Genomic DNA, 21,429 nt, shown 5'->3' with positions numbered 1-21,429 from the left:
GCGCTGGAAGGGGCCCTCTGGAAGGAGCTGAGGGAATATGCTTCAAAACATTTAGGTTGACGAGGATGAGGAACCATATTGAAAAAACAATTCCTTGTTCATTCTTGTGTTACTGTAATCCTTGATTTACAGTGGAATGATCAATGCTGCATTTTATTGAAGAGTGACCGTGTAAGATCTGACCACATGCTCCAAACAAGTAGAGGGCAGCATTTCACCTCTACTACGAAGTCCATACTATTTCAATTTACAGCCATCAGTGTAAAAAATTATTATTAAAAGCTACTATTTTTGCATTAATCTGTGTGTTTACTCTGCCCCTAGCCGGGGAATGTACAGTTTGTGCACACTGATAGTTTGTTTATTGGATTAAAGAGTGAAATCTAGGACTTGTGCTAGCTGTGCTAGCTGTGCTCATTTCAGTAGAATCTCTGCAACGCGATACATAGACGTCTTTGACATAACGTCAACACTGTGACCTTTTCACATTCTGTCAAAAATCTTCGTTCATTTTTTGATTCTTGTGAACCGTGTTGCCCTCTGAGCTTAATTCCGCGTCGCTATGCTCCTTCTCGTCACAGAAACGCTGCCGTGGAGGGCTTTATCCAGCAGTTCCTGTACACCTATCGTTTCCTCTGCACTCCAGAGGAGTTGCTGCAGTTCATAATGGATAAATTCATCTGTGCCTCAAGGTACTGCACACCCAGTAGCACATGAACACATAGAAACAACTATGCACAGTACAGCATGCCAACAGAAAAAACAGGAGCATCTCCAGTCAGGCCTCTCCTGTGAACTACAAACGGCAATGCCCAATAGCACACAGTATGAAAGCTCTTGCACTGCTTGCATGAGCATAATGTTTGTTTTCCCCGGCAGACAAGGTCCAGACATGTCGGGAGACTGTGTAAAGATCCTCCATCGCAGTTTGGACCTGCTCCAGTTCTGGATAACAGACTGTAAACAGGTGGACTTCACACCAAAGTCCAGCCTTGTGGATACGCTGGAAAACTTCCTTAATGCTGAGGTAGACACATAAGCATGCAATTTGCTCTGCACTCTACAGAGATGACTTGTTCCGTGACAAACTGTGCCCCCCCCCCCCCCCCCCCCCCCCACACACACACACACACACCCACAGGTGATTCCTGTAGACAGCCGAGGAGAGGCCCTTCTTGCCGCTCTCCACAGCCTCCCTTGTGCGACTTGGATCCAAGGACGAGGAAGCCTGGCCAGCTTTGAGGAAGATGATGATTCTATGTGCGTGCATTCGTCTACTGAGGATCTTGTGAGAAAGGTCGGTCTCACACGGTGACGAGTTACGCTCTGCTTTGTTTGGGGATTTTATTAATAATCACCTGTCACAATCTAACAATCTCTGTTCTTCCCCAATCTTTTTTTCCTCTCTGTATTGAGCGTTATTCTTCTGTTGGGGACAGCACACATGCAAACACTGCCCCACCACAATAAAAGACATACCGTACATCTTTAGGCTTTCATTTAGAGAACATCTTGACTTTTTGAACTGTATTTTAAGTACGATTGTCTACTGTTGAACAAGAGCACCCTGCATGAAACCTTGTATTCATGTATTAGCCAGTGTGTTTACATGAGTCAGAGCATGTGTCCGGTCTTGTCAAATCTCTTTCTCAACTCTGCAGTGGAGGTTCTCCAGAGTGGTGGAGTCCTCTGCGTCCCTGCCCAAAGACAGGGCCTTCTCCATCGCCGCCGCCCTGCCCGTGCCTTGCTACGGCTCCCCGGTGGACGACCTCCCCGCCGTCTGCCTGCAAAGTGGGGAGCGACTCCCCTTCAGCCGGAATGACAACGGCGCGCAGCACGTAACCCAGCAGCTCACCCTGCTGCAGCAGGTCGGTGCACGGGTTCGACCCCCACACCCGGCACTCTATTCGTTGTCGTCTCTCTTGTACCACTAGAGGGAGGCATGCCTTTACGAATGCGTAGCGAGACCCTGATGAAAACAGTCAACTCCTGATCCAATTACTATATTATTACTACAAGAGTTATACATCTTGTTTTGTAGGGGATGTTCCAAGGATGCCATCCGGTTCATTTTCTCAACTCCAGAATACAAGGAGTCGGGGACAAGGTCTCGACCCCGAACAAGTGAGTGCATTGTTCCAGCATTACACACTTAGTAGAGTAAACTGTGAAGGCCACAGCATTTGATTCACATCCTTTCTATTCACCGAGCCCTCGTGTCCTGAGTGGAAGCTTTCACATTCTTCATGTTTCTCTGATTTCTTCCTCTTTTTTTTTCTTTCTCCCATTCTGCACCGTATATGAGGTCCTGTTGACGTGGTAACGTGTGTGTCAGTGTGTGACAGTGAACTGTCCTTATGTATCTGCTAACCACACACAGTATAATGAATGGGAGACAGTGGTCGGCAAATAGCAGCCGGGCACATGACCCCTCTTTTTTGCTTGACTAAAACAACGAATCAATTATAAATGTCCCTGGTAGTTAATTAACTAATCAATGTATGACTGTTCCCCCCCCCTCCACTAGGAATGTGTCTCGGCATATCCCGCCAGCAGAGGGCAGCAGTCCACTTGAATGTGAGGAGACGCTGTCAGACAGCTACCTCCAGCAGCTGCTCACTTATGCTGACAGTGTCGCTAACTGGATCTCTGCTGAAATAGTCATCTGTGACTCCGTCAAGGTGAGAGGAGGCATAACTCATGAAAGCAACGGGGCAGCCACAGCCTCCGCTTTGAGTTCTCATCATGGGACACGGACTCTCATGTCAGCCACAGACCTTTCCCCATTATGTGCTTTCTGTTGCTTCAGTCTCACGGTTCAATGCTTCGTAGACAGTTAGGAACACAGAGGTATAAACCCTGGAGCAGTTCTTCATTACATGTAGGATGTCGTAGGCTTTCATTTGTCTCACACAAAGCTGAGAAACTCAATGAAAATGAATGCATTTTTATTATTATGGTCACTTTTTATGTCTCAGTTACTTCCTCATTCTTTCACATAGACATTCCATTTCATCATTTTTTAAATAATAATCACTTTGTGATATCTTCCACACTGATGTGACGGCTCCAATACTCCAGCTGACACTTTACATTGTACTTCAACTTTTATCTCTGGTGCTTCAGCTTCTCTTAAATTTCAACAGCTTTCATCTTTCACGCTTCAACATGACAGTTTAACGACTTGAAGTGCTGACTTACAAGCTGATAATTCAACTAATAATTCAAGCTGATAATTCAACTGCTTTCACCTCTGAAGGCCTTTGCACACCAAGCCCGTATTTCTGGTCTGGTTTCTTAATCCGTCATCCGATAACAATCGTCACGCTCAGAAACCTTGCACGCTGAGTCCGGTGTGTTTTATGATTGTCTTTGTTTCGAAAAATGTGCAATAGGAGCCAGAACGGGAAGCGCTATCGTCCTAAACGGGGCTCATGAATGAATGACATTAGCGAGGAGCTATCGTTTAGCTGCCTAGAGGACAACCACTACTGTCTAAAGTTTCGCACATCTTTGTTTTGCTGTCATCCCTAATTCCAGGCTGTTCTTCTATCACCTGTATGTACAGTGACAGACAAAGTGAATCTGCTTGTCAGATGCCACAGATGCGGCAATTTTAGGAGGAACAATCCAGTGTTAAGCAAAGGCCTTTACCCCTTGAATGTTCAACTGCTTTCATCTTCCACACTTTGACCGTCCAGCTACTCTCAATCGCTCACACACTAGCTGACAATTTCAACTGCTTACAGGCCTTCAACTTTAAATGAAAAGCTCAAAGGCTTTTAGCGATGACACTCGTGTTACTTCAGAAGATGCGTTGAATGCTTTCAGGGTTTTAACTTAAACTGCATCTGCCATTTAAGATCTCCGATGCAATTGAGATTTTAAGACATTTTAACCTGTTTGCTACACGTGTCGTATTTTTCTTCGTTTTCCGAGTGGACATGCTTCATTACGCATCATTAAGCGTACCGCATCTCTACTAGATTCTTGCGTTTTGCCTCGTTCGGCATTTTAGTTTTCTCACTGCAAGCTCTCCTCCCTTGCAGACACAAGTTGCTCTGCTCACCAAGTATCTGTGGATAGGAAAACACTGCTACGAATCCAGGAACTTTGCCACCGCCATGCAGGTCCTCGGAGGGCTGGAGAACGGGACTGTCAGGCAATTACCAGTAAGGCTGCGTCTCATGAATTCCTCCTCACACAAGCTCGTGACTTTTCTGTAATAAGTCATATGCCCTCCAGCGAAATGTTTTCTTCAGCCGTGATGGAATTGGGTGGTATTTCATTCATTTCACAAATGAGAAAGTTGCTTTAACGCATTCAAATAAGACGCAGTGAGGAGTGTTGCCCGTCAATATGAGCAATTTAAAAAAAACACAATTAAGAGACACCAGTGTCGAGAATATATAAAACGCTTTCATATTTCCCCGGGTTATGTTCATTGACTCTTGTGTTGCATTGAAGCCAGGGTATAATTAGTCTTCCTTTTGGAGCTACACTACCAAATATAACTTCCTCCCTTCTTGCCAACAGGCTTGGAAACATCTGTCTTCCAAGGTGTGCGAGATCCTGGAGGAGCTACGAGCAGTGCAGGTGCGTGTGTGTGTGTGCGTGTGTGTGTGTGTGTGTGTGTAGGTGCGTTTGAGCAAGCACACACGCATGTTGTTTGTAACTGAATGCCAGGCTGGTCACATATTGTGAAACTGGGCTGCAGGGCAAACAAATCAACAGGAAAACAGCTTCGAGCTACTCGCGTGTGTGCTGAGAGCTCACAGCTGGCTCTGCGTCTGAAAGTTACCCCCAAAAGAACCCGATGCATCCAACAACACACATCACTCTCTTGGCACAACTCTCCTGCTAAGCTGCAAGAAAGAGAATTGTGTATGCTCTCTCGGCTTTGAAATGTAAAGCGGTTAAATGTGTCGGAAACATCCCCTCGAGTCTCTCCATGGCATTGCACCGCTACGCCGGGCCTGTTAAGATAGTATTTTTACCTCATAACAAAGGGGAGGCCGGAGCCATGCTGCCGGCTTGTGCCGTCGACACGCTGCACCAATAATGCTACCAAAACTGGTTTACAATTATAAGGAATTTAATTCCACTGATGTAAGTACATTTACAGTTATACATTGGAGTGTACACTCCTATGACATATTAAAACAATAAAACCCCATTTGCAAAAAACTCTACTCAGCTCCTCAGGGTTTAACACGTCTGTCCTCTGCGAGCATCCAGGTGAGAGAGAAAAAGGCTTCAAAATAAACCTCCCACATTTGTTCGAAACACCTCCTCCTCCGTTTATCCCGATTCCTATTGGCTAACTTCCAGGAGTGTATTCTACTGTCTGCCCCTGTGTTTACTATCACATTCAATGACTGTCAGTTACGTTTTAATCCCATCTATAATAATCCTTCAAAATAAAAGTTTATACTTCTGCAACTTGTCAGAAGTTTCATGCTTCTGCATGTTTGTTTATGCTTATGTTTATCTTAATTATGCATTCTCAAAACCCTTATGATTATGACTAACTATGAATTATTAATTATGAATTATTAAACACTTTTATTATATCTACTAACTACAGTTTTTTACTCAAATTTCTTACAATTCCCCCCTAACTCACAGTTCACTGTGAGTTAGCTACTCAAATGTAGTTAGTTTTTCAAATGTCCCTGGAGACCTCCCCCCTACTCAATCCAGGGAGAGGCTTCCTATCTATCTAAACAGAGGCAAACAATTCATGCACACAGATATCATTTCAAGTATTTCTGTTCAGTTCGTTTCAAGATAGAGTGCGTTGAAAGTCACTGCCTTCCATGTCTTGGGGCTGGCAGGATCAGGATACAGCCTGTAGGCTAGAGAACACATACTGAGAAGCCTTGACTGTTCTTTTACACGTGACAAAATTACATTTCTTAATCTTTACACCCTAAAATCCCTTTATAACCCAATTAAACAAAAAATTTAATCTCCAAATACTCATCCAAAACAATCCGTCTATTTTCCAAACTTCCAACATCTCACTGGATGTTTTAGAAGTCCATCTGGGCCTTTATCAGGTCCTTCAGGATCTCCGAGAGGATGGTCAGGAACCGCTCGTGAAGTCCCTCTGGTGGCCTCATCTAGACTGTGGCCATCAGAAGCTCCAATTCGTCCTCATCCTCGTCACATAACTGGTTGCCTGGACTGGTGTCTGGCTCATCGGTGAAGCAACAAACCCCTGTAGAGGTCCACGGATGCAAGGGAACCCCCATCCACAGACAACTCGGAGGCTTATGATGACAGCACACAGAATAATTACGATTGCCAAAAATGTATGTTTTCACTGGCTAAGCATACTTCCCAACCAGTCGGTGAACGGATTCGTGACACCAGAGTTGTCTGCTAGCTCTTGGCTGAGTGCTGTCAGTCCCTCCAGAGCCCTGGTCACCGATCCATCAGGAGCTGAGTTATTTGGAATGAAAGTGCAGCACGCAGACCCAAACATCTGGCACACGCCACTTTTCTCTGCTAAATCATATCTAATGCCATTCTGTTCTGCAAGGTCATTAAACTAGTCTTCGCCAGCTGTGCATGCAGTCCTGATATGGCGTCACTGGTGAGGTTTACTAAACGCTGTTGGTTATAGTAAATGTAGTTGATCCAATCGACATTTTTATTAATCATCACCCTCTGAGAGAAAACAGATTCTAAATCTGCTGCTATTTGATTTCTGGCTTGAAAGTCATTAGACACCCCCCTTGGCAGTCTTATGACATCTTATGTACACTTGGTCATCAAAGGCTCCCTTCGGGCCACCGGCATCTCTTTTGGATCTTCTGTTAGCATGTGGGCGTGGAGAGATGAGTTCTCCATAAGGTGCATCAGTGACAGGCAGGATATAGAATGACAATATAAGTTGCATCAACGCACATCTACCGGTCCAATCTTTAGGCTGGATTGGATATATGGTTCTTCCTCCACACCATCACCATAAATCAGCTCTAGGTGCTGTCTGTCTTAACACACTGTTATATAGATAGTCGCTAGCGTTGTGACTGTTGCTACAATTTGCAATAATTTGCAATACTACTACCTACATTGGGCCCCTTAGCTGTATCTGAGACTATACAATCAAATGGACCCTCTGTAACCTTGAACAGAGATGGGGTATTATATTCTACAGGTGGGTAATGCCAGTGTAGCCTCTGACAAGTGTGTTGGAGGGGCAAAGTGTCATCAGTAAACAGAGTTAAAATACAACTAATTCAGGACTTAGGAGTCTGAATCTTGAAGGAACTGGTGTTGCTAGGGGTCTAGATCCTAAACACACAATACAATCTGTACTACTGGCTTGAAGCCGTATATTGTACCCACCATAAATTCCCATCTGCCATTCCGGTTTCCACCCCTTACCTCATTCTCTGCGTCAGTCGTATGTCGAACCTGGTCTTTTTACAGGCTAAACAATAATCCTAATGAGCCCTTGTGGGGCAGGACTATCAGTAGCCTTTCCCTGTATTACGTAAAGTCCTCAGTCAGTCAATTTAGGTAAGTCTTAAAGGATTACATCTACCCACCCCCTTTGTACACATCACAGGCATAATATGATAACAGCTTCCCATACTTTTGTGTGGCAGTCCCACACTCGTCAGTTATGATGCACACGGTTTTGGTCATCCACCCGCAGGCGTGTTCATACCTGGGACCGGAAACGACTTCACAGAAATCGAACTGGACCGTTGATGTTGTACCTTCTTTGAACATAAGAGTGAGAGTTACATTTTCATAGGTGAGTGTCGTCAGAGAAGCCTCTCTACGTGGTCTAAGATCGGTTTGATTAGCTACTGAGGCTAAATGTCGAATCCTGATGTAGTCATGCATGTGATCTGGTTCCTGTCTGTGGTTAATTCCACATACTAAGAGGGAAGCTACTGAACTCAGGAATAAAATAATTACAGACTTCCATAACCCACTGACCCTAGAGTCTCCTAATGGACGCCCTCGCTTAAACTGTGGGGGAAACGTCATCTTCAGTACTGTCTAACCCCTCTTTTGAGGTGTCTTTGGCTTCAAATTTTCCTGTCTGATGTTCACTCCTGTCTCTGCGAGTGTCACACTCGTTACCTTCGCTGCTGCACAGTGAGTGAGGTGGTGTCAAGTAGCTCCAGTTTTACCTTTCACCTTTACTGCATGTGAGGTTGCCAATACTACCTCCCATGGACCGGTCCACCTTGGTTCACTCCACTTGCGTTTGTGGACTTTTATCCACACCAGACTGCCTGGTGACACATCAGCCTGCTTCCTTTCGTCAGCTGCTGCTTCTGCGTTTGTCACCTGAGAAAACAACACTCGGCTCATGTTAGTTAGAGCTCCCGTATATTTCTCAATTTCTAGAGTTAGCAAGTCTAGTTGTGGTTTATCATGACGTTATTAAATCTCAAAATTTGTGAGTAGCACCTTTACTGAAAACGATTCTAAATGTGGATCTACAAAAAATGTTTGACACCTTACCATAAATGTTTGACACCTTACCATATCCCCCTTCACCTCGATATCTCTGCTGTAAGGGATCACATGGCAATCATCTATGTATCTTGGCTATACAGTGAACCTCCCCATGGTCCTGGTGACAGCATGGGCATCTGTTGATGTCTCATGGGAGGAGGTCCAGCTGGACCTGGTCGTAGGTGCTGCTGATGTTGTGGTGGGAACGGAGCATGTTGTGGTGCTGCACTGATCTGTCTTCCTCTCCTTTTATGTGGGCAATCTCTTACCCAATGACCCTCTCTCCCACATACGTAGCACTTCCCTCTACCTACAGGTCTTTCATAACCTCCTCTGTAGTTACCTCTCCCTCTGTTAGATGCTCGTGCACGTCCTCTGCCTCTATAATGTGGTGGAGGTTGGTAGTACACCACTGTGTGGGCTGGTACTGCTGGATTTGGTTGGTATGAGGTCGGGGGTGCAGCTGGATATTGGGGCTGTTGTGAGGCCTGAGCCTTGGCTACAGCCATCTGTTTCTTGGCCAGATGTTTTCTACTTATTTCTCTGTCAGCCGCCGCTATTTGAAGTTTCAGCAGCCGCCGCTGCATGCTCTTTATATCCTCGTCTTCTTTACTTTCTGCTCGTCTTTCCTCTATCTGCTGTTGCAAATCTTTTCTGATGCATTCTACTTCTCTTACTTCACATTTTAGTCTTCTTACCAGTGCTCCTACTTCCTTACTCTGCTTCTTTAATGTAAACATTATGCAGCCTAGGAGTATTCAAATGTGTGTATTAAATGTGCACGCTTGTCATCACATGAATCAAAGTCAACTCACCCTCTGTGCTGTATGGCGTGTGGCCGCTGACTCCAAAGCTGGGATCCGCTGCTCCACTTCCCAGATCTGGACCGACTCAACCACGCACCTTGACTAAAACAAACACAGAACTGCCAAAAGTTCAGCAGTAAATGTTAGCATACGTCTGTAGTGTAAGAGAGGTCAACGATCTCTCAAATATGTTGCGCCGTCCGTGTCAAAATTGATTCTTAGGAACTATGTAAATTAGTAAATGTACCAAAATTAGTCAATACTGGATATGTGAAGGAATCTCGAATCCAAAATTGAAGCTGGAATTCCGAAATCAAACTCAACATCTAAATCAGAATCACAATCACAATCCAGTTCCAAATCAGAATTCGAAAGGTTTAAAATTGGAAGTAAAATGAAATTAAAAAACAATGAATAATTAATCAATTAAATATTAAATTCAACTTTAAAAATCAATAACTGTGTTCAAAGATATTCAATCAGAAATACCAATGTAAGTCAAACTGTTGAACTACACTTACACTCTGGTCTGCACAATGAGTCACAATTAAGTTCAAGAATTGAAGAAACACAACTGAAACCATTAATCTTTGTTAAAATGCTGAACTAAAACCAAAGTCAACGACTAAAGTTATAATGCTTAATTAAAACTAAGGTCAGGATATAAGCTCACAGCTCTTAGACAATGAATCTCTGAAAAATTCAGATTCTACTCACTTATTTACAGTTATCGGCAGTTACTCCTTCTGTTTAATTGTTTTTAAATCTCCTTTTCTTTTGCCTTATGTTTTGATGCCTCCAATGGTTTTATGTGAAGCACCTTGAAATGTGCTATACAAATAAACTTGCCTTGCCGTCTGCGCCGAACCGGAAGTTGTCCTGCGCCAAACCGGAAGTTGTCATGAAACCGGCTTTTTTTTTAACAGATATGCTAACCGCAATGCTAACGACAAAAACGGAGCTTCTAAGAAAGCGTACGCACACACAAGTATCACCAAAATCCCACACTTTAATTCCACTCATACGCCTTCTGTCTCCTCTCTCAATCCAGCCGTTATTTTATTTTATAAGCACTTATTTTACATACAGAGTGCCGCAACGCCGGAGCTACACGTAGCTAGCGTTAGCTCCCCACAGCGCGGTCATGCAATAACAATCATTTTAAACGTATTTCCACGCTGCTAAAACACAGACTAGTCACACGTATTATTGGACTTATTTAGTCATCATTTTAAACGTATTTCCACGCTGCTAAAACACAGACTAGTCACACGTATTATTGTTATTATTAACCCTTAAACCTCCGGTTAACGGGCTTTAGCTCATCCGGACCCGAGCTCACTGTTACGTATATGAAACGCGAGTTATTCACTTCCAACGCCACAAACCACTCACCCAGTCTGTCTAGTTTCACCAAAGCCCTTATTCTACGCCCTCTGAATCACCCACATGATCCACTAATTATATTCACAGCCAAAGCTAGCGAGTGTGTCTTTCCTGAAGCCTGCGGCCTCAGAAGCTAACTCCCGCTAGCCTAGCTCTCTAAGCAGCTTATGCGACGTGACCCGACATTCGTGGACTAAGCCCACAAAGGTTTGCACACCTAAGCCTCTCAAAGCCACAACATCTCAGTTCGCCTCGCTACATAACTGCTTTAAACTAGCTATCTGCAGGCCTAACAATACTTATGTTGGGCCGAAGGAGGCTCCCAGCATGAGCAAAGCAGTTTCGCCCGTACCACAGCTTGTTTGATTCCAATGTGGTGATTTACTTACACAGCGCTGTCCGTCTTTAATTAATTCTTAGGATCCTTATACTCTTGACTAATCCCTTAAGTTCATCATACTTCAGACAGCAAATCGTACTTACCTCAGTGGAACATGGCCTCCCTCGTGGAACGTACCCACCGGCCACACAGAGCTAGCCGTTAGCAACGCTTAGCCAAGCAGAAATACCTCTAAGATTCCTAGAAGCTAACTCACAGATTTCATGAAACGGCTCTGCCTACCGATATTGTGGGCCCAGGATTGTCTGCTTGACTAATGCTGCCGTCAGCACACACAGCGAGGCCGGCAAGACTGTCCCATCTGGGGTTCGCCAAATTTGTTAAGATAGTATTTTTACCTCATAACAAAGGGGAGGCCGGAGCCATGCTGCCGGCTTGTGCCGTCGACACGCTGCACCAATAATGCTACCAAAACTGGTTTACAATTATAAGGAATTTAATTCCACTGATGTAAGTACATTTACAGTTATACATTGGAGTGTACACTCCTATGACATATTAAAACAATAAAACCCCATTTGCAAAAAACTCTACTCAGCTCCTCAGGGTTTAACACGTCTGTCCTCTGCGAGCATCCAGGTGAGAGAGAAAAAGGCTTCAAAATAAACCTCCCACATTTGTTCGAAACACCTCCTCCTCCGTTTATCCCGATTCCTATTGGCTAACTTCCAGGAGTGTATTCTACTGTCTGCCCCTGTGTTTACTATCACATTCAATGACTGTCAGTTACGTTTTAATCCCATCTATAATAATCCTTCAAAATAAAAGTTTATACTTCTGCAACTTGTCAGAAGTTTCATGCTTCTGCATGTTTGTTTATGCTTATGTTTATCTTAATTATGCATTCTCAAAACCCTTATGATTATGACTAACTATGAATTATTAATTATGAATTATTAAACACTTTTATTATATCTACTAACTACAGTTTTTTACTCAAATTTCTTACAGGCCACGCTTGTTTACCGCGGCAAGCGCCTGAGACTTAATTGGACGGAAACATCCCCTCGAGTCTCTCCATGGCATTGCACCGCTACGCCGGGCCACGCTTGTTTACCGCGGCAAGCGCCTGAGACTTAATTGGACATTTCTTTCAAACGCTCCATCCCAGTAAGAACTCATTTATCTACTGTGCGGATGAATTGCTCTCTCCTCAGGTGTTTCTGAAGAGTGACGACCTGTGTCTGATGGGGGGAGAACACGCGAGGAGGAGGCCCACCCTGCCGTCGGCGCACATCCTGGCCATGCACGTCCAGCAGCTGGAGATCGGAGCCTTCACCCTCACTACCGGAGCTTACAAGTGGACCAAGCTCAGGTGAGGGGGAACCATTGCTAGCTCTGTAAACAAGCTGCTCTGGCCCTTTAACTCAAAGAGTTTCATTGCTGATCAGTTCACGCAGCCGACTGCAAAATCCTATCGTTGGGAACACACGTCCACATTTATGAGGTGTTCATATGGCCTCACGCCACCGCATCATCATGATGACCCTTAACTTGGCACTGTGATGACTCACTTTTACTGTAGTCCCTCTGATCCGGCTGCTACTGTAACGTGGTTACAGTAAACAACTTTATCAATTGATAACACAGACTTGTTGAATACTTGATTCTGATTGGTCTATTACTGCAGTCTACGCTCTGTTTGTATGAATAACAGACTGTTGCTACACAAGCAGCAGCAAGAGGACTCGTTCTTTTCGAGGAAGCAATAAGATCATGGTTCTGCCTCCGCGTACACATTTTCGACCATAAGATACAAAAATGTATAGAGCAAATATGACAATTCCACACAAATGTCTAATAGGATAAAAATGACGAGGTGATGACATGTAAGACAGACGTGGATGTAAACTGCAACATGATTGGTTGATTTAGTAAGGAGCCGTGCAGTAGCATGGATGACGCACAGCGAGTGCAACGTTATTGCGAAATGAACCTCGTTCAAAGTGATTAAAGACCCGATTACTGGCTCACTGTACATTCCCCCGTTCTTAATACTGAGAGAATAAAACGCGTCAGCTCCACATGCAGACAGCTAACTGTTGATCAATTTACAGCCATCAGTGTAAAAAATGATTATTAAAAGCTACTATTTTTGCATTAATCTGTGTGTTTACTCTGCCCCTTACCACAATAAAGTTGAATTAGTTTGTTATGAAAATGATTCGCAGTGCAACATTTTAACCACGTGGAAAATCAAATGAGTCGCAACAGTGCAATCCATGTTCTGGATAGAGGAATATTGGATGGGCACGTGCTGTTATTGCTACACTATATAACATAATATAACACAATATAACATTCTGTTATATCACATGTAAACACACGCTAGAAAAACACAAATACTAGTCCATTGTGACCAATCACCATGGACATTATTTAGTTTGTCTAGTACAGCGATTCCCTAACTTTTTAGGCCACACACCCCCTTCTACATCCCGACCGGGTTCACGCACCCACAATCCAAAGTTGCCAAATAACTTAATGTCTTATTTCTGTCTTATTACGTTTTTTTGCAACTCTTCTGTACGAGGAAGCTTTATGAATACAACCCCGGTAGAGTGTGAGATCTGAATGCATACAAATCTGATTCAATATACACTTTCACATTGATGTAAACTGGTGGCTGAACAGTTTTTGGACTCCCCTAAAATCTACAATGACCTCCTTTTGCTTTCCCAACATCTTGGTAGAGGTTGCTGTCTTGACGCCACATACTGTACATATGTCCCCCACCTCCTTCCTACGACAGGTGTCCTCTCTGTCATTTAACGCACCAATCCCTGTGGCGTCATCAGCGAATTTCCCTCTGCTGTTATTATATTTGGCAACACAGTCGTATGTGAACAGACTGTGGAGTCGGGGGACTGAGGCAAATCGAATAACGAATAGAATGACTCGCGGTGACGCCGCTGCCACTGCTTGTAGCAATCGATATGTTTGTAAAAAGCCCAGACCTCTTTACATTACAACCATGATTTAACCGCGTGCTGCAATTTGCACTCGTTTGTTTTCGTTAGAGGTGTGACATTAGTGAAATGGACATACAGCCAATGAAATTAGCCTGCTGCCTGTCCCATCCAGTGACACAATATACTAACAGTTAGTGTCATGAACTGAAAATCAGTTCTCCCACCACATCCCGAGAATCCGTCTATGACAAAGTCGGCCAACTCGCTACGAGGACACATTTTCCCCGTGTCCTTCTCCTCCAGTCCAATATGGCCGACCAGATGCTGAGGTCACAACAAGTGGCGGTTGGATGGTAATGGCACAGCTGTTGGATTTGGGTTGCTAGTTGGGGTGCCGGTGTTGCGCCAGATGGCGCCCGTGGGATGCGGTTTGATTGGAAAAGAGGTTTCGGGCCAGATGCTGAGAGGCGACTGTAGCCAGATGCTGGGGTCAGGAGATCTAGCAGGAGGAGGCAGAGACGCAGCTGGTTGCTGTGCACCCGGGGTTAACCCCGCTCTATCCAAATCAGGTCACAGACAACAAAAACGATGCTGCTGCCAGGAAGGAAACATATATGTATGACATGCACCGAGATCGAAATGCTTTTCATGTTTTCACTTTTCCTTCTGCTCTTTATTCCCATTTCGTGCCGCCCCGTGCTCTCGCCCCATCCGTCCTCGGATCCAAGGAGCATAGCAAAGGTTGTGAGTCAGGTCCACGCCTTCCAGGAGGCCGTGTACCCTTACAGCCCCGACCGGGAGCTGCAGGACTACCTTCGGCGCCGCATCGCCCGGCTCGCCCCCTCTGACATCCACCTCTTGGCCGCCAACAAAGACGCCAGCTTCCAGCAGACCAGCGAGCGACAAGCGCGGAGGATCCAGGACAAGCTGAGGAGGGTTAAGGCCACTTTCCAATGAGCCCCGACCCAGCGACATCTCAGAGCCCAGAGCGAGTCACCACCACCGGGTCAACACCTCATGTCCAAGCCCAGACTGAGGCGCCAGGCCCACGCCACGACCCGCTGACGCCTCTGTGGTCCTGGCAGCAGAGGCTTGTCAACTGGAAAACGTTGTCTCATGTTCACTATCTGTCAAAGGCCTCTTAACTAAAGTCAGTGAATCAGTTTAGACTCTCAAGCAAACTTCATTCATAACTTGCACTCTTAAGATTACACAGTTTGCCTCTGTTAATATTAGCAATTCCACAAAGAGCATTAATTGGTGGCGGTTATGATTTGCAATGATTCTTTCTCGGCTCATTTACTGACATTTTGAATCATTGTTAACTGTTAAAGCCTCATGCGTGGACCGAACATCTCAACAACTATTGCATGGGTTGCTATGAAAGTTTGTGTGAATATTAATTGGACCCACTAAGAGGTCCCCGGACTCTTCCTCTCGCGTGACAGTGAGGTTCACATTTGCGATTTTCAGTTGGATGTCTCGAGAACTATCGGATGGATTGCCATGACATTTGAATGGTGTCTCACACAGGATGAATTGTAACAACCCCGGTGATCTTTTCGGCCACTATTGATTTTGACTTCGGCCGTACATACTTTTTAATGCTAGTTAGCAAATATTAGCGCGCTAACAGGCTAAAATAAGATGGTGAACATTATGTATGTATGTGTTTGCATTGTCATTGTGAGCCTGTTAGCATGCTGTCGTTAGCATTTTGCTAGCGCGGCTGTTGGCCCTTAGGGCTGGGGAATGCTACAGAAGAACTGGTTCCTACGACACATCGTCTGACCACATTGGAGGGCAAAGCAACATTAAAGCTGACACACTGGAACCAGATTGAAAAGCCTGCCATCACTGAAACGTGCAAGGCACGATGATTGTTTAAATACGGGGATAACTGCGCACACTTTCACACTGTGCCGCATTCGTAGCGTTGCAATCGTTTATACGCACAGAAAGTGTGATTTGACAGTTGTGTAAAGAATGAAAAACAGAGATATAGAAAGAGGAGTTCAAACCCTGGCTCCTTTTCTCAACTCTGCACACCTGGCCAATTACTGTGTGAAGTGAGGAGTGAATGTCGGATTTGCATGTTTGAGAGAGTTATGGAAATCAGGAGCATCCCCCAAAAAATCTCAAAGCTGTTCAACCATTCGACAACCAGTTCTGACAGAATACAGCAGCCTTGTACCCTAATGAGGCGCTGTCCTGAACAATGATCTTGTGTCAATATATAGTTTCCAGACGTTCATTATTTCAAGATGATACTCTTCTTAAGAGCTGCATATTTCTAGATCTAATTATATTTAATCATATGACACAGCAAACCTGGGAACGTGTGTCATCCCAGCAGGGAAATATTGTGCACATTTCACAGAAAGGTGATAGATTTGGGGGTAAATAGGGGCCCATCAGCTCATTTTTACCCGAGGCCCCCCAGCAGGTGAACCCAGCCATGTCAACTATGAAATATTTGATGTTGCTGAAACGTGTGTGTGTGACTTGTAGGAAACGAGACAAAACAATTCAGAATGTATTCGATTTCCAGTGTTTGTTGATCATATATTTTAGTAACATACAAAAGTGTAGTTTCTCTTTAATAACAAAAATTAGATTTATACAACTAGAATGGTAAATTAATATCTAAATATGAATCCCATTCAAACAGCACAATGTGACGTGATTGCATTTATTATCAATAAACGTGTCGCGCAGGGCAAAAGACCATGCGTCTGTCATGACAACACCGTACCGTTACAGAGTAAGTGATGCAACGTAATGAGATAGCAGTGTGCAAAATGTCATTTGAGGAATGATGTTCAGTCTATTTTTTATTTTCTCTCTCTCTCTCTCCCCCCCCCCCCCCCCCCATCATCTCCACGGCCTTCTGCCGTGAAGCACACCGTGGAGATGGAATGTGACGTGCCATGAAGATTTGCCTAATTCAGCCAAATAAATGAGATTTTATAAACCACCTCTTGCCAAAGCGCGTTGTTGTCAGACAATATCCGTGATAAAGCGTGGCCGGTTGCAGCTGTCTGGAGATGTGAGGTGTGGTGCGAGCAGCTCATGTTGGGAGTTAAAGCTGCATCGTAGAACTTTCAGTGTGCTTTCTGGCATGTTTTCTCCTTTTAATTATCACTGGACGATTTGCCGTGGTGTGTAATGGTTGCATTTTACTTTCAGCCAGGATACCAAACCTGACCAGAAGGACTATTTATCACCGTTGCATCATTATTCTTATTGTGCTGACCTCGGCTTTTACTCCCTTAATGTTTGGGCTTGCACATCTGATGAAGGGGAGTATGCACGTTACATGGGCTGTGTGTCAAATAGTCAATAAATGTACAGTATTTTGTCATATAGTGATATTGCGTGTGTTTGGGGTCAGACTGTTATAAAACTCCAATAACACAAATCAAAACGGGCTTATTTGTGATTTGGGATGGGTGGTGCTGCCTAAACTCTAACACTGACATGGAGCAGATGGAAATCCATCGTATTTAACCGTGTTTGATAGCTGAGGTCTCTGAGGCCCCAAACTGAGTTGTTTCCTGCATGTAAAGACTTCTGAAACACGATGAACTCAAAATCATATTTACATGCAGTTCTCATAATAACAGTCATGAAGTGTCAGTGGTGGAATGTATCTGTGCACATTTACTCAGCCGTACTGTGGTACAACTTTGAGCTGCTTGCACTTTGAATATGTCCATTCCATGCCACTATGTTTCACATCATTCAAGAGGGCCACGTTGTACTTTTTACATTTATCTGACGGCGAGTTAACAAAACCTGCAAGCACGTCATAAGCAAAGCACTGCAATAGAGTACTCTATCAGTACATCCTCTCCAACATGAAATGGCTGCTTACACCTTTATACATTGTAATTATGATGCAATAATATAGTAAATAAGAATACAAAGCTGATTTTAAAAGCACAAGTAAATCAAACCGATAGGAATTTGACTTATAATGGATATTTCTGGAGGGTGATATTTTTACTTTAAATAAAGGACTGACTTGACTACTGGGGTCTCCAGGAAATGTTCATGAATAACCTGAAATGGGTCCTGTGGAAACACCACAACTTCCCAAATGTATTGCTTTTATTTACTGTGTGAGGTAGATAAAATACAACTAATTGATTGATTTAATTATTTATTTATTTGAATCCAGGCTTTAGTGACCCTGTCGAAATTAGAATACAGTCTCTCCTGCCAGGCCCTTTCCCCTGTGGGGACAGAAAGAGAGAGCCCACGCAGGCAGAGCTGAGCAAATCGGCGCAGTGTGAAGGCGACGTCCCGGGTGGCTTTTTTGTGTTGTTTTTGGTGTTGTGATCTGACGGTATCGGGGCTCATCTTCAAAGCGTCAGAGATGAAGAGCTCCAGAGGGCCGAGGGGACTCCGGCCTCCGCAGATCGCCGATAGAGGAGACGACCAGGTCCCTGCCTCTTATCTGCTTTTGTCGCAGAACTAAACGATCACTTTAGTGCCATTACCGCACGCGGAGATCTCACAAAGTCGGACGGGCCGTCCCACCGGTGCATGTGGCCCCAAACAGACACTATGTGATCCCGCCAGTCAGCGTGGTGACACTTTACAGATCACACCCAAAGCCGATGAAAAACAAGTGTATATATCAAGTAATGCATCATTAATATCTCTCAATATGTGCGGGTTTGTTTGGGCTCACAGACCCCCCCCCCCCCCCCCCCCCCCCCATCACCCCAGCTTCCTCGCAGCTTGTTTTGGCATATTTACATGTGAACGGTCCGACAATCCGCCGTAATTGTGTTGCTACTGTAATGCCTTTGATTCGTAATGTTTGAAGCGCCTGTGCCAAACGCTGGCTCGCGGGTAGCCGGCGCCAGCGCTCACCGGGGTATCAATACGTCATGTCAATACGAAAACCAATCAGAGGGATCATCTCCCCCCCCCCCCCCCCCGCCCTTTCCCCCCATTTTGACATCGTGCAGAAGTACAACAGAAGAGCTGAGCATCATTTACCACAGATCAAGTCCCCTTGTGTAATGCAGGGATCACTATTATGAGGATTAAGTGCTCCAATCTGGAGCCACTCCTTAAATACCAACCCAAAAAATAGATGAGTCAGCTGTGGAAGAAGTATTCATTACAATTTGTACTAAAATTGTAATAATAAACTGTGCTTGTTGTAGTTGGCGAGCCCAATATTTCGCATCCTTGTGTGTAAAATCTTAATCTAAAAAAATGAATTCAGTAATTATGGTTGTGAAATAAATATAGTGGAGTACAACATTAGCTCCTGAAATGTAGTAAAATAGAAGTATATGAGCAGGAAATGGATACATAGTAGAGCACCTCGAAATGAAAGCGCATGGCCTGTACTCAGTTACTTCCCTGCTTTCCGTCCCACATGGAGATTAGAGACATGAGATCAGTCATGGACAAGTTAACCTGTATTGTCTGAAGTGAGACCACTAAGAAGACTGGTTATTCTGACACCTTTGCTCCGGTGCTACTGGATGAAAAACATGAAAGCGCGTCTCCACCTCTGCAGCAGATACAGCTGTTTCTGCAGAGCCCCCCGGTTTCAGTCGGGGCGGACAAATGTATGAGCTCAGGAGGGTTCTCACAGACTCGGCGGCGCCAGTTCTTCACACACTCACAGGATATGTAAAGACTTCAATAACGAGCCATTAACCCCTAATCATCGGGATCGATCGGGCGTTAACAAGGGCCTCTACATATGCAAATTGCCAGCCAAGAGGCCAGGGCGTTATAAAAGCTGGCCGAGTGTGGGTTTGCAACCACACACACTCCCTCTGACATCTGGTGACTGTGCAGGTCACTGAGCAGCATTGCGAACATGGTGAAATACTTTTCCGTGGACTGGCTGGCCCAGAGCCATCTCCACAGCGCACCGACTGAGGACCATGGAGTTGGAGTGGATACCGCGCCGAACTGCAGGCCCCACATGCCCTGCATGGTGCAGCCGCGCCCGCCGACTTTTGGCAAGGGTTACCTGCAGCCGAAACCCAAATCATTAAAGTCAGTCGAGCACGCGGAGCGAGTGGAGAGCAGCGGGCAGGACTCCAGCCTGTGCTCACCTTTTCATCCGACAAGCTGCGCCTCTCCGAGTAAGTACTTAATAGCAGCATACACGTCCTAACTTTTAAACCATAGGTATTTTACGCGCAAGCACAGTTTGTAACCAGAGTTATTCTTATTGTATCTCTCCAGTTTCAGAAATGAACGGTTATTCCTCCGGGTACGAGAGCGAGGCAGCCTCATCTGAGTGCCTCTCTGTGGACGAGGGAAGCGACGCGGAGAAAGACGCGCCGCAGCGCCGTGTGCGCACAAAGTTCAGTATCGAGCAGATCAGCAAACTGGAAAAGATCTTCAACAAGCACAAATACCTGGATGCCGGAGAGAGAGTAAAGACGGCGCAGAAGCTGAACCTCACAGAAACTCAGGTAAGAAGAGACATTCAGTGTAAACAAACCGTTTAAATAATGACGGATTCCACTGATTCTGCATTACTCTGGATCTCACTTCATTTCATTGTTGTTGTTTTGCTTGCTCTCAGGTCAGGACCTGGTTCCAGAACAGGAGGATGAAGCTAAAACGGGAATTTCAGGACTACCTCGCTCCCCAGATCCCACCGGTGTTGTTCCAGCCTCTGCCCCCGGTTCACCAGTACCACATCGTGGCCGGACAGCGACCCCATTACCCCGCGACCGGCCCGGCCTTTTACCCGCAGATGGTCCTCCAGCAGCAGATGCGCCCTCACCACCATCCCCCTCCTCATCGCATGATCTGCAACCCACATTTCTACTAAAACAACTGTCGACCAGAGACTTTTCCGACCGAAACACTTAGGATCCAAACACGTGCAATCCAGATTTGTTTTTAATTTGATGTTTGATTTGTTTTTATTTTATTGGATATATATAAGTTGTATATATAATTTACAAAAAAAGTCTATTTATAATTGAATAAAGTCTATATTCTATACTGCAGCACTGGACTTTGCCTTTCATCGGTGCTTACACACACACACATTAGATGCAGGCCTACAGCCGCAACTGCACTGGGTATCTTCAAGACAATGGTGATGATATTATCTCTATTGCAGGATTAGTTCAACACGAATAGATCATCCTGTCTGTCATCTTAAGACGGGGAGGTTGGAATAGAGAACTGTTGGAGGTGGGAGTTGACCATTATCGCAACTCATTGAATGGATCTCTGCTAATATCAAGATAAATGGCTCAAAACCCGGACAAACCAATCCATATAAAGAAGTCATGATGAACCAAATCACCGAGGATTGTACTGTTGAAAGAAAAAAAAACACACGAACACATTCTTATTGAGCCTCTCGTACAGACATTATGGTTTTTTTTTTACCTGTCAACAAAGACCGACCATATGCTCTTCCTTTCAC

General features: G+C 44.7%; 2 protein-coding genes across 2 annotated transcripts in view; both read left to right on the top strand.

The window, feature by feature from the left end:
* The window catches only part of kndc1 (kinase non-catalytic C-lobe domain containing 1), a gene marked incomplete at its 5' end in the record, with an annotated part of 41,164 nt that extends 24,119 nt beyond the window's left edge, over positions 1-17,045 (top strand). Inside the window, 10 exon segments of the mRNA XM_079279587.1 lie at positions 582-692; positions 880-1,027; positions 1,142-1,297; positions 1,662-1,868; positions 2,042-2,124; positions 2,528-2,681; positions 4,050-4,172; positions 4,537-4,596; positions 12,240-12,397; positions 14,723-17,045. Coding sequence (XP_079135713.1) covers positions 582-692; positions 880-1,027; positions 1,142-1,297; positions 1,662-1,868; positions 2,042-2,124; positions 2,528-2,681; positions 4,050-4,172; positions 4,537-4,596; positions 12,240-12,397; positions 14,723-14,951 — 1,429 coding nt within the window. The 3' untranslated portion in view covers positions 14,952-17,045.
* A 2,803-nt stretch (positions 17,046-19,848) lies between these two features.
* Positions 19,849-20,820, top strand: LOC306786022 (homeobox protein vent1B-like; the record flags this gene model as incomplete). Its single annotated transcript, XM_079280648.1, has 3 exons — positions 19,849-20,119; positions 20,223-20,455; positions 20,569-20,820. 3 exons carry the CDS (start codon positions 19,849-19,851, stop codon positions 20,818-20,820), a joined length of 756 nt encoding a protein of 251 aa, XP_079136774.1.
* Positions 20,821-21,429: the final 609 nt, after the last annotated feature.

The sequence above is a fragment of the Melanostigma gelatinosum genome (assembly GCF_949748355.1).
Source record: "Melanostigma gelatinosum genome assembly, chromosome: 12".
Classification (NCBI taxonomy): Eukaryota; Metazoa; Chordata; class Actinopteri; order Perciformes; family Zoarcidae; genus Melanostigma; species Melanostigma gelatinosum.
This window is presented reverse-complemented; position numbering and strand designations above follow the sequence as displayed.